The sequence below is a fragment of the Giraffa tippelskirchi genome, chromosome 1 (genome assembly GCF_054371585.1).
Source record: "Giraffa tippelskirchi isolate mGirTip1 chromosome 1, T2T-mGirTip1v1.2.pri, whole genome shotgun sequence".
In the NCBI taxonomy this organism is placed as follows: Eukaryota; Metazoa; Chordata; class Mammalia; order Artiodactyla; family Giraffidae; genus Giraffa; species Giraffa tippelskirchi.
Genome location: NC_137275.1, coordinates 162,884,692 through 162,897,062, shown reverse-complemented (window position 1 = coordinate 162,897,062; position 12,371 = coordinate 162,884,692). Strand labels below are relative to the sequence as shown.

The 12,371-nt window shown below is 40.2% G+C and overlaps 1 protein-coding gene across 2 annotated transcripts in view; it reads left to right on the top strand.

The window, feature by feature from the left end:
- Positions 1 to 12,371, top strand: part of DOCK8 (dedicator of cytokinesis 8) — a 173,383-nt gene that overhangs the window by 83,026 nt on the left and 77,986 nt on the right. For both annotated transcript variants that reach the window (XM_081502767.1, XM_081502760.1), the window contains exons 15-18: positions 5,911 to 6,028; positions 7,540 to 7,610; positions 8,671 to 8,809; positions 9,418 to 9,519. In XM_081502767.1, the coding sequence (XP_081358893.1) occupies positions 5,911 to 6,028; positions 7,540 to 7,610; positions 8,671 to 8,809; positions 9,418 to 9,519 (430 nt within the window). The remainder of the gene's footprint in view (positions 1 to 5,910; positions 6,029 to 7,539; positions 7,611 to 8,670; positions 8,810 to 9,417; positions 9,520 to 12,371) is intronic.

The window sequence follows — 12,371 nt, the reverse complement described above, 5'->3', positions numbered from 1 at the left end:
AACGCTTGCAAACTCAGAAGAAAATGGATTTTGGTGACTCAGTGAAACCGAAGGAGTGCCCCTACAGAAGGAACATTTTGCCGTTTTCTGAGAGATTGTGAGGGAGAGAAAAGGTGAGAGGGTGTATCAGAAAGATACAGAAAGAGAGAAACTGAGGGACCCTGAAAGAGAGTCAGAGACACACACGTGGATTAAAGACAGAAAGAGAGAGAAAGGAGAGGGGGAGGGAGAGAGAGGGAGAAAGTGAGCACCACCAAGAGACACATGAGAGACATCAATTGAAAGATGGAGAGAGAGACCCCGAGAAATTGATCCATTCGTTAAGTAACATGTTTTAAGATCTCACTGCCCTGCAGAGTGTTTAAGGTTGCACTGTAAAGTCCACTCAGCTGTTTTGCATTTATAGTCTTGATAGGAAAAGAATCTTCATTTGTATCATATCTTGCAATTTTCCAAGTTCTTCTTGACTATCATTGCATTTGAGACTTAACTCCAGCCTTTTTATTACAGGTGAGGAAATTGACTTGTCCACCTTCTATTTGTAGAACATTTGGTAGTTCATTGTTTTTTTTTTATTTTAAGATAACTCTATTTATTGATTTATTTTGGCTGTGCTGGGTCTTTGTTGCTGCATGGGCTCTTCTCTAGTTGCAGTGAGTGGGGGCTATTCTCCAGTTGTGACATGCAGGTTTCTCATATGGTGGCTTCTCTTGTTGTGGAGCACAAGCTCTAGGGCACTCGGGCTTCAGTAGTTGTGGCATGTGGGCTCAGTAGTTGCAGTTCTTGGGCTCTAGAGCACAGCTCAATAGTTGTGGCACGCAGACTTAGTTACTCCTCAGAATGTGGGATCTTCCCAGGTCAGGGATCAAACCTGTATCTCCTGCATTAGCAGGTGAATTCTTTACGACATAGTTTTTTTTAAAGGACATTCTCACTCAGAATCTTACCTGATGAGGGTCACTAATCATACAAGCTTCCCTGGTGTAAAAGCAGCTTAGGTTATATCATTATCCATTATCTGTCAATGGGCATTTGTGTTGCTTCCATGTCTTGTTGTAAATAGTGCTGCAATGAACATTGGGGTGCATGGTATCTTTTTGAATTATGGTTTTCTCCATATATTTGCCCAGGAGTGGGATTGCAGGATCATCTGGTAGATCTATTTTTGTTTTTTAAAGAAACTTCTTTGCTGTTCTCCCTAGTGGCTGTACCAATATTCATTCCCACCAACAGTATAGAAGGGTTCCTTTTGCTCCATACCCTCTCCAGCATTTGTTATTTGTAAACTTCTTGATGATGACCATTCTGACCGGTGTGAGGTGGTGCCTCATTGTAGTTTTGATTTATGTTTCCATAATAATTAGCAATGTGTAGATCTTTTCATGTGCCTATTGGCCATCTGTATGTCTTCTTTGAAGAAATGTCTGTTTTGATCTTCTGCCCATTTTTTTACTAGGTTGTTTGTTTTTTAACATGGAGTTATATGAGCTGTATGTATATTTTGGAGATAGTTCCCTTGTCAGCTTACATTCATTTCTTAGAAATCATGCAGATTTAACAAAACATATCACTTAGCATTCTTGCCAGTAAGAATTATGATGATCCTTGGGAAATGCATCTTCTTAAAAAAATTCTTAGGCAAAGTCATTTAACCTCTCTGGGTTAGTCAGTCTCTGGTCCACAGAAAAGGAATGTGGACTAAATTCTCTGGATGTTTCTTTCCTGCTCTGTATTCTGCAGAAAGTGCATTCATACAGGGCAGAACACCGAGTGCCCATGGTAATGATGTTTGAATGTAGGGGCTGGTAACCCCTTTGGAAGCCACGTGCAAAACTGGTGTTGGAAGACATGTAGGACAGGTAGGTGGTGCCCTGGCTTGGGATGTAGGAGACAAGTGTGCTGACAGCTGACTTGCTTATCCAGACTTGCTGGGCTACTACCATTGTGATTTACACAGACCCTTTCATCTCTCTACTTCAAAGCATTTTTATGAACTCTGGCTCATTATTTCTTCTAGCACAGCATAAAGAAAGGTTGATTGGTATCTTTTCAATTAATTTAAAGATGAAGAAACTGAACTATATAGAATTAAAAGAGATTCTTCCAGAAGTACCTTGAATTGCAGAGAGGCAAGATATAGAAAGTGTTCATTCTAACTTTAGAATTGAAAAAAAAAAAAGGAAATAATCTTAGTGCTTATTTTTTGAGACTGTGTAAGTGATGACACCTTCATAATATGGGATATCATGCATCCATTAAAATCATGTTTATTGAAACTAGTTAATGACTTCCCTGGCAGTCCAGTGGTAAAGACGCTGCCTTCCAGTGCAGGCATGAGGTTCTATCACATGCCACATGGTGTGGCCAAAAAACAAGTGTTTAGTGACACCAGAAAGTGGTCATAACTGAACAATGTTAAAGGACAACAAAAACTTTTTAAAAGTTTTGTATATAAAAATGTTTGATAAAAATATTTAACATATAGAGGGAAAAAGACTAGAAGGACATATGCTAGCCTTGGCAGTAATTTTGTGTTGGGATGTCAAGTGACTGTTGTTTTATTCTTTCTCCTTTTCTGTACTTTGCAAGTATTCAAGATTGAAGAGAATGGATACATATATTATTTTCATAATCATGTATTATTATCATAATCATAAATTATTTTTGTAAGCATATGTATGTATGATCATCATATAATTATAAAAGAGAGAGAATATGTGAGTGGAGTGACCCAATTAAGTAGGATGGGAGAAATACCTCTTTGAGGATCTGACATGGGAGCTAAAACCCCAGAGTTAAGAAGGAATGAGTCAGTTAGAGAACCAGGAGACGCTCTTCTAGGCAGAGAAAACTGCAGGTATAGAAAGCCCCGAGGTGAGAATGAGTTTGAAATATTCTAGGCCTTGAAGAAGGCCAGTGTGGGAAAGTGATGCCTGGTAACATCAGAGAAATTGCCAAGGGCCAGGTCTTGTAGGCCCATGAGAAGACATTTAGGAAACCTTGTAGGCTCCTGACATTATCTGTTTTACACTTTGGAAAGATCCTTCTAACCAACATATCAGGAGTCCAGTGAAAGGGGCAAATCTAGAAGAGAAAGCCATGTGGAAAGCACTATGGGAATCCAGGTGAGAAATGAGGATGATCTGGAGTGGAGGGTGTAGGTTGGGGTGTGTATCTCACTGCAGCTCTGTGAAAGTAATACTCATCACCTCACTATCATTAAGTTCTTATTCATTAACATTCCCTATGGCCCTAGGAAGTGGGTACAATTACTAACCCCAGTGGGGTTAGCTTAGGAAAGGCTTTGGAAAGGCTAAGCAGCTTGCCCAAGTTGGACTTCAGAACCCTTAACCTCCCCCCACACAGCCACTCAGTAAACATTGGCTCTGCTGGTGGGTGTGGTGGCCACGGAGATGACCAAGAGCGAGCAGAGAGGAGTGTATAAGCCACAAGAACACCTACATTGCCAACCATGAACTGCCTTCTGCCATCATTACTAATCTATGACCTCTCTTGATGGCCTCTGAAGTTCAGCTCTAGCTGCCTGCCTCGCAGTTGGGGTCCCTCAGTGTGACAGAGCAAGATTTGGAAGGCATCACTGAGACAGCCATTATAGAGTCAGCGCCAGACTGGACTCTGTGCCCACTTGGAGGCTAATTCATGGAGTGCACTGTCACTTTACCTCTCAGGGCCTCAGTTTCTCATCTGTGTGTCCATAAGACACAGGTTCACTAGCCTAGTCATTGAGACTTGTCCAGGGTTGTGTTTATTAATGTTGTCACTGTTGATACTGTTGTAGCAAGGAAGATCCATGGGGCAAATTCATGGATTTATGTAAATATTGGTCCAAAAAGACTATTTGCTTGCATTCATGCACGCACACAATGCACACCCACAAGGGGGAGGTTATCACAATGAAGAGGATAGAACTGAAGAACAGTGTCAGTCTAGTCTTTTTCTTTTGGTTTTTCAGTCCCTGACTACCTCTGACATCATAAATCAAACATTAAAAATTTTCTTCTGCCTCATTCTTGAGTATTGACTTTATACTTTTCCAGTGGAAACCCTTTACATGTGAGTATGGACCCAGTAGATGCACTGATTATATCTATTAAAGATAGGAAATTTGCCAGGCATAGTTGTATAGATTTGTAATGCAAAACTCACATGTGTAGGTCAGTAGTTCTCAAGTGAGGGTGACTTTGCCCCACCTGGGAACACATGGCAATGTCTGGAGACATTTTTACTTGTCACAGCTGAGTAGAGGGGAGATACTACTAACATCTAGCAGGTAGAGGCCAGGGATGCTGCTAAACATCCTACAATGTGCAGGAAGGTCCCCACGACAAGGAACTATCCAGTCCAAAATGTTAGCAGTGGTGAGGATTAATATGCAAACCCTTGTAAAGTATCATGAGAACCTTTATTCACAGAGGGAAAAATCTGGTCACCTGGTGGTCCTTTCTGATCACTGTTCTCTTGATAATCTAGTTCACACAAAGGTTGCTTTGTCATCTGAAGCCTTTGGGGCCAGAATGTGTCCTTTTGGGGAGAATGTGTAATTAGGAGTTAGAATCGTGGACCAAGAGTGAGGAACACATGACATTTTCCCAGAGAACATGACACAATCAAATCAGCCTTTGGTGTACTGTTGACACTCAGCTGTTAATGAGATCCAGAGTATTAAGGCAAGCTTGCCTCTGAGGGATGTCATGAATGGTCTGAAAAGGCCATTCTTATCATTTTATTTAATGGGAGCCTTATCTGACAAGAATAGAGCTTGGATAAGGTTAAGAGCGTGCCTCTGGAGCCAGAGTGCCTGACTTTAGCTCTTGATTGCCATTTCCTAACTATATCATTTTTTTTCATTTGTGTTGTGGGGGTGATGCCATGAAAATAGTATCTATCTATAGGATAATTTTGAGAATTAAAAAACTACCCAGCTTAGGATAAATATTAATGATACTTATAAATATTAGTATCACTGTTGTTTCTTAAAGTCAGGAGTATGATTAATTGAATGTATATACATTCATTCTTTTATTCAACAAGTAATTTTTTTAGCACCTACTATGTCCCAGGCACCAGTATAGTGTTGGGAATACATCAGTGAATCAAAAACATCAGATAAAAATCTCTGCCCTCATGGAGCTTACTTTTTAGTGGATTATAGTAGCTCTAATGCAAATAGAAAGAAAAAATATACAAAGTTATAGTCAGCCTAGTATTTGTCCTATAGTTGTTGAATGGATAGATATATTATTCATAGTGTTGTATTATGTTACACAGCTAATTGGGCTTAGATGAACTGTCATCTTATACAAGAAAAGAAAGTTAAACCAGTGTAATATGTCATGACAATAAAAAAATTGAAACTATGGGGACTTCCCTGGTGGTCCAGTGGTTAAGACTCTGCTCTTCCACTTGAACCAGGGGGCACAGGTTCAATCCCTGGTCTGGAAACTAAGATCCTGCGTGCAGCATGGTGCAGCCCAATTAAGATTTTTTTTTAAGTGCTACATGGAATTAGAAAGGAGAAATGAAATTAGGCCATCATCTGTGGCCATGATTTCTTTTTAAAATGAGCGAAACGGTTTTGTTTTCTTATCTTTGTATCAGACATATAGTTACCTCTGGGCAGATTTCCACATTCCAGGACTTTCTCAGCTGCAGCAGACACCTCTCGCTGTGTAGCAAAACAGAGAACAGTGTTGGTTATTATCAGATCACTGAAGTTGAAGAGGAAGAATCAACAGTAATGCATTTATTCTCCAAAAGTAATTCATTTCTGAGAGGAAAATCTCCTTCAAAACAGTCACCTTATGAGTGCAGACTTCAGCATCCCCTGAACAACTTGGTTAAAATAGACTCTAGATCTTACTGATTGGTTCCTCATCTTTTCTTTTCCAGAAACCTTCTCTATGTCTACCCACAGAGGCTGAACTTTGCTAACAAGCTAGCATCTGCCCGGAACATCACAATCAAAATACAGTTTATGTGTGGAGAGGATGCCAGCAGTGCTATGCCAGTAAGGAGGGGAGTAAACATTTGCCTTTAAGCAGGGTGGGCTGAACTTCCTTGTCAGTTCACACAGACAAACTCCAGGGCTGATGGGTCTACAGTGTGTGCTGATTCAGGCCAGTGCCCCTGAGCATGTGCAGAGCACTTTGTGGCTGGTCCATCATTGGTCCCAGGATACTGACAGGGAATCCGGGTCAGCCTAAGTCGAAACTTATTCCACAGTGAGCTGTGAAATTCGGAAATGCGTATCATTTTAGAAGTCTGAAAAAGATCATGAATTTGTTCCACCCACCCTTGCAGCATAAGAAGTAGAGAGACAGGCCCAGGGCGTCAGCCAAGTTTGCGGCACTTTCGGTTGTGCGCTGTGTGCACATCTACTCAAGCCCCAGTCCACATCTAAAGATTTTTTTTTTTAAAGTAATGCCTAGTAACAATAAACATACACCATCTCAACACCTTCTAGGAATGGATCTTCATCCTGAGGTAAAAGATAAATCAAATAATAATATGTAATGCAGTGTCCCCTAAGGAGCCCCAAACCCCAGAATTTGTGTTTTTTTAACCAGCTGCCTATAAATGAGATGGTGGTTAGCTATTACCGTTTTAAGTCATAGAATTCTATTGAAGACATTTTTTCCAGTGCTCCCATTCTTCAAACATTCACTTTTTATAAAACCATCTTTTAATTAATTAATTTTTAATGGCCAAATTGTTTTAAATTGAAGTATAGTTGATTTCCAGTGTTGTACCGATGTCTGCTATATATACAGTAAAGTGATTCGGTAAACCATATTTTAATGTCCCACCTACCTTCCCAACACAACGTATCTTCTTGCAATGGTTGTGGGGAAGAAACCCTAGGAGGAAGACTCCCCTAGTTCTCACTACTCTCACCTCTGGCAAGTCATCAGGGCTGCCAGGTAAAACTCTGCAGATCCTAATGGTAGCCAAGGTGCCCAGCCAGGGACAAGTAGGGGCCAGACTCTAGCCTGTTTACCACTCATCAAGCTCTGGGACTTGGCATGAGCATTACTGCATCTAGAAGGAAGGCTCTTTTTTTTCATTTATCCAAAAGTGAGTCCACTTGTGAAGTCATGGGCCTTTTGGGCTAACATGTGTCCAAAGAGGAGTCTTTCTAAATAGCATAAATGTGTGGCCCAGTGAAGATACTAATGACCAAAGTAACCAGGGAAAAGAGGCTGGAAAAGGGATCTCACTGAGGATGCAACCCTTTGACATTGCCCTGTAGTACAGACCTCTAGGTAGAGAGGCAAATGGAGAGAGCACTGGCTTTCTAGTCTCACAAGCCTGTGGCCCTCGGTCGCTAATGTAGCCCCATGGGGTCTTAGTTTATTTTTGTAGCCAGTTCTTCTGCATCAGTTGGGTCACTTGTAGAACTCAGTGCTCTTAATTTATACAATACAGCTCTATGAGACCAGAGCATCCTACTGGGATGATTGTTGATTTGATTTACTCAAATATCACAGTTAATTTGACCCTTTCTATACTGGCAAACAGGTCATCTTTGGAAAATCCAATGGCCCTGAATTTCTGCAGGAAGTGTACACAGCTGTTACATACCATAACAAGTAAGTGTATTTCCCAGTTCTAAACATATGCCAAGCTTGTTTCATTATCTCCTTGATTTTCTGAATCTTTTAGGTGATTCCTCCTACCAGTTTTTAAAATTCAGGGACTAAGGGACAGAGATACTCTATGCCAGTTCCCTGATTCTATGTTGCAGATGGACAGTTTTTGCCAGTAACTGTGATCAGGAGACTGTGTCTTCAAGAACCTAATACCATTTTGACTTTTCTAGAACCTTCTACCCTAGTGTGATACTGAGAGGTTTTATGCTGTTACAAAGAAAAAAATGTCCTGCTTAGCTTTGAGATACTGGAGGGGCCAGAAGCAAAATCCAGTCCTCCTTGCTCTGTCTCCTTGTTTTTTATACACCACTTCACACCTATGCCACTACCTACTTTAAGATGTAAGTTGACCAAAGGAGAAATGGAACAATCATTTTTATGTAGGTAAATTGAGTCACAGAATAATGTCTAAACTGTTATTCACATTTTCAGGATCAGATGGACTTAGATTTGACCCCAGCCTGGTAACCTTGGCCCATATAAGTACTTTTCTGAACCTACCCTCTTGGACTGAGATGAGGGTTAAATGAGTAATGTACATGAAGCCATTAGTAAACTCCCGGACTTCATAATTCAGTAAAATCAGGTCCCCTTTCCTTCCTGCATCCTTCATTTGTTTCCCCCAAATTTTTGTTGAGTGCCAACTGAGTGTCATACCCTGTTCTTGGGGTAGAGATGGAAAAGGAGGTCAGAGCAGGACTCTATACCTCATCCCTTGTCCAAATTAAGTTGTTGGATTTTTCTATGTGTGCAGGGATTTTTTTTTTTTTTCCTGACAAAGCTTTTAGTTTGTGAGCAGCCTTATGTAAGTGAAGTGTATCCAGTGACATAAGCTTGATCTCAAGGACTTTCAGCTAGGAGCAGGCTGATATAAAATGAAAAGTGAAACACCACACAGGCAAATCCTGAGGGGCAGAGGGTCCATGGTGTTACAATTTATAGTCAGAGAAGCCACCATTCTTGCTAAAAGTTATTCGTGTATAATGTGCTTTTGAAACAGGTCTCCTGACTTCTATGAAGAAGTGAAAATTAAGCTCCCTGCTAAGCTTACAGTAAATCACCACCTCCTGTTCACCTTCTATCATATCAGCTGTCAGCAGAAGCAAGGAAACTCAGTAGAAAGTCTCCTGGGATATTCAGTGAGTTGTTTTCAACTTGCAAATTCACACTGCGGTTGCTGGTGCATCCAGGGTACCTGCAGAGATAAGCAACTACATTCTCTTCACTTGCTTTTTTCCTGTCAGAAGTAGCAGAGTGAAGATAACTTGACTTAGCAAATGACAGTTTCAGGAATGAAAGGTAGTGGGTGATCAATACTGAAAGAATACTCATTTATAAAAAAGCATTACAATGTGCATTATTTCCAAAGTGTGTGTGTGTGTGTGTGTGTGTGTGTGTGTGTATGCTTCACGTATAAAAATAACTTTTTCCTCCAAGGAGAAAGAATTATTTCTTTAAAATATATAAAAGGTAAACTGAACCTTGATGTTCAGACACACACAAACATTGGTTATAAAGAAAAAAATGCTACTAGTTTGGCTCTGAAAGCAGTGAATCATTGATAATACCATCTCAGGAGCTCCAAGGAGTTAAAAATGCAAAGAACTTGACAGAAATTACTGCCCAAAAGAGCCCTGGTCAATATCTAATCATCATTTAGTTGCAGTTGATTATTGTGAGCTAGATAAATTGCCAGAACTATATGCTGTAATAAATACCATTTTATTCTTTACATCATCTGTTTCAGTGGCTGCCAATTCTCTTAAATGAACGTCTTCAAACTGGATCCTACTGTCTCCCAGTTGCCTTGGAAAAGCTGCCACCCAACTACTCTATGCATTCTGCAGAGGTAATCAGCAAGCTGGCCATCAGCTGTTTCTTGTCCAGCCATGGTCTTGGACCACCTTTCCAGACCCACTTCCCATTTCTTTATACAGGACCAAGGATGCTCAGTGCATTTTGGGCAGCTGTCATCTGTCAGCACAGGAGGTTTTCAGAGAGCACATTGTTCTGATAGGATGGGAGAAATAACTGAGTTTACAACCTCATTCATTTAGATTATTACCAATTCAGAATGTTTGATAAATTCAGCCTGTACCAAGGCAGCATTGTACCTTGTATTATCTATAACAGAGGGATTTTCAGAATAGCGTATTTTAAAAGGGAAGCAAATACAGCCCACTTGTGCTAACAGTTGCTCTCAGCTCCCTTCCTTATAAAAGGTTCCCATGCCAGATTCTATCAGTTTCTCCTCTGGGTCAGTTGTCACAGTCCTCAGGTGGATATTGGGGCTCTTATTCCTCTAAAGATACCAGTGTCAGTGGTCTTTCCCTCCTGTTTCCTGTGCTGCCTGTTTTGCCCACACACTCTGCTGCAGTCACTCACTTAAAGGAGCCCAGTGACGCTCCATTCTGCCTGCACCAGCACCAGCTGTCCTGCTTCTCAGTCTGGTTGGTGTGGGTTTACATCAATAAGATTTATTTTGAAGCAAATAACCAGACATCATTTCATTTCATGTATAAATATTTCAGTATTTTACCTTAAAAGATAAGGGATCTTTTTTAACCATCACAATACCATTGTCATACCTTAAAAATTAACAGTATTTCATTAATATCCTCAAATATCCAGTCAGTGATCAAATTTCCAATTATCTCATTAATGTCATTTTTTTTACAGTTGTTTGTTTATGTATCAGTATTCAGATAAACTCCATACATTGCTATTGGCTGACATACATGTCTTTTAAGACTCTTAATCTATAGATTCCTCTTCATCTCTTTTGTTTTACTTGCATATTTCAAGTTGAAGAGTTTCCCAGGAATTTGAATTTTGTTCCAAATTTTAGAGTCAGCTTTCTTCCCTACTCTGACTACACAGCACCCATCTCCAGGCTATTCCATTTTCTGTTTCCCTTTTTTCCCCCTGGAGAGAGAAGCTTCTTTTGCTCTGGGCCACAGGCATATTCCTGGCTTTAGATCAAAACTGGTCTCAAACCACCTAAGATCAACCTGAATGTATTCACAGGCATTCCCTAATTGCTTTTATGATTTGGACAAACAACACCTTGCTGAAGTCCTCAAAACCGTCTTTTCAACATCAAGCTGCACATTCTAATTTCCTAGAATGCCCAGTTATCTTTTTAATGATGCCAAACAAACCTAGATTTGTCTCCAAATCTCTATCCAAAACCCAGATTCTGCCGTGCCCTAGTGTGAACATGGGTGAATTGCTTATCCTTTCTGAGGCTCAAAGATGAACTCTGGCCCATATCTGCCTACAAAGTTGCTCTGAACATTAAATGAGATAATGTATATCAAGCAATGCTTAAGTAAATATTAGTTCTTTTCCCTACTTGCCCTAAGCTATCTTTATCAGTATGCCCTCAGCGTCTCCTAATATCCTTTAGACCTTCACTGTCCAGTATAGTTGCTACTAGCCACATGAGGCTGTTCAAAATGTGATTTTCCAAATTGAGATGTGCTATAAATATAAAAATGCAAACTAGGTTTCAAAGACTTAGTAGCAGAAAAAGAATGTAAAATATCTCATCCATCATTTTGTATATTGATCACATGTTGAAACCATAATCTTTAGGCTGTACTGGGTTCAGTGACACTTAGTATTAAAATTACTACACATTAAATATATTTTTAAATATGGATACAAGAAAATCTTAAGTGACATAGATGGCTCATGTTATATTTTTAATGGTCAGTATTGCTTTTTGTTTTTTTCTTTACCACTGAGCCACCTGGGAAGCCCCTGGTGGAGCTGTAGCTTACTGCAAGGTCCAGTGTCCACAGGAATCAGACTCTTTAATGAATGCCAGTTCCTGGTGGAATTTGTTCACGCTGGAGACTGTCTTCCCATTCAGGCTCCCTCTGCTTTTCAGATCAATGCCATGCTGGGATGCAAGACCAATGTCTTCATATCTTCTAGTTCTCAAAAGATGTTAGAAAACCAGGCTTTCATGTGAATTTGTCTGATTTTCAAATGTTTGGCAACTAATTCAACAAAGTTTCTAACACTGGGCCAAACAGTTGGGCTGGATCAAGCTTTTGGCCCCTGTTTGTGACCCTCTCTGAGATGGGTCCAAAGGTCCCCAACCCATGTATATGTCCGACCCTTGCAAGTACAGCATGTACTCTTTCCTTAAAATGCAAGAGACACAAAACCCGCACTCACATGGCTGAGTGAGTGTAGGCCCTCTTCCCTCAGTGATGTAAGATGACAATTCCCTCAGGATTTTAAGGCAAGACATGGTCTCTGAGGACTGCAGGGCTATTGACATAAAAGTGGTATGAAAAGTCATTTTGAGTAATTAAAGCAAGAGCCTAGAAGGACTGCTACTCAGATTTATTTTGTTAAAAGGGAACAAAACTGCAGTCACTCAAAATCATTAAAATTTCATGCCTTCTAAAGATATTCTACACTTTGTTCTGGCATTGTCCTGATTAATGGAGAAATCATTAGGATATTACTTTAATTCTTAGAATCAGGATTACCAGCTGCTGGATGGAAGCTTAAATTTGGCAGATCACTCACTTCAAACCCCTCCTTTCAGCATGAGAAAACAAAGTCCCAGAGAGTCTCAATGACCTGTCAAAGTAAAAATAATTAGTTCGGTGTAGAACTGAACTTGAATCCAGGGCTCCTAACTCTAAGGCCAAGTTGTGTTTTCCAGGGATTTTTATATTT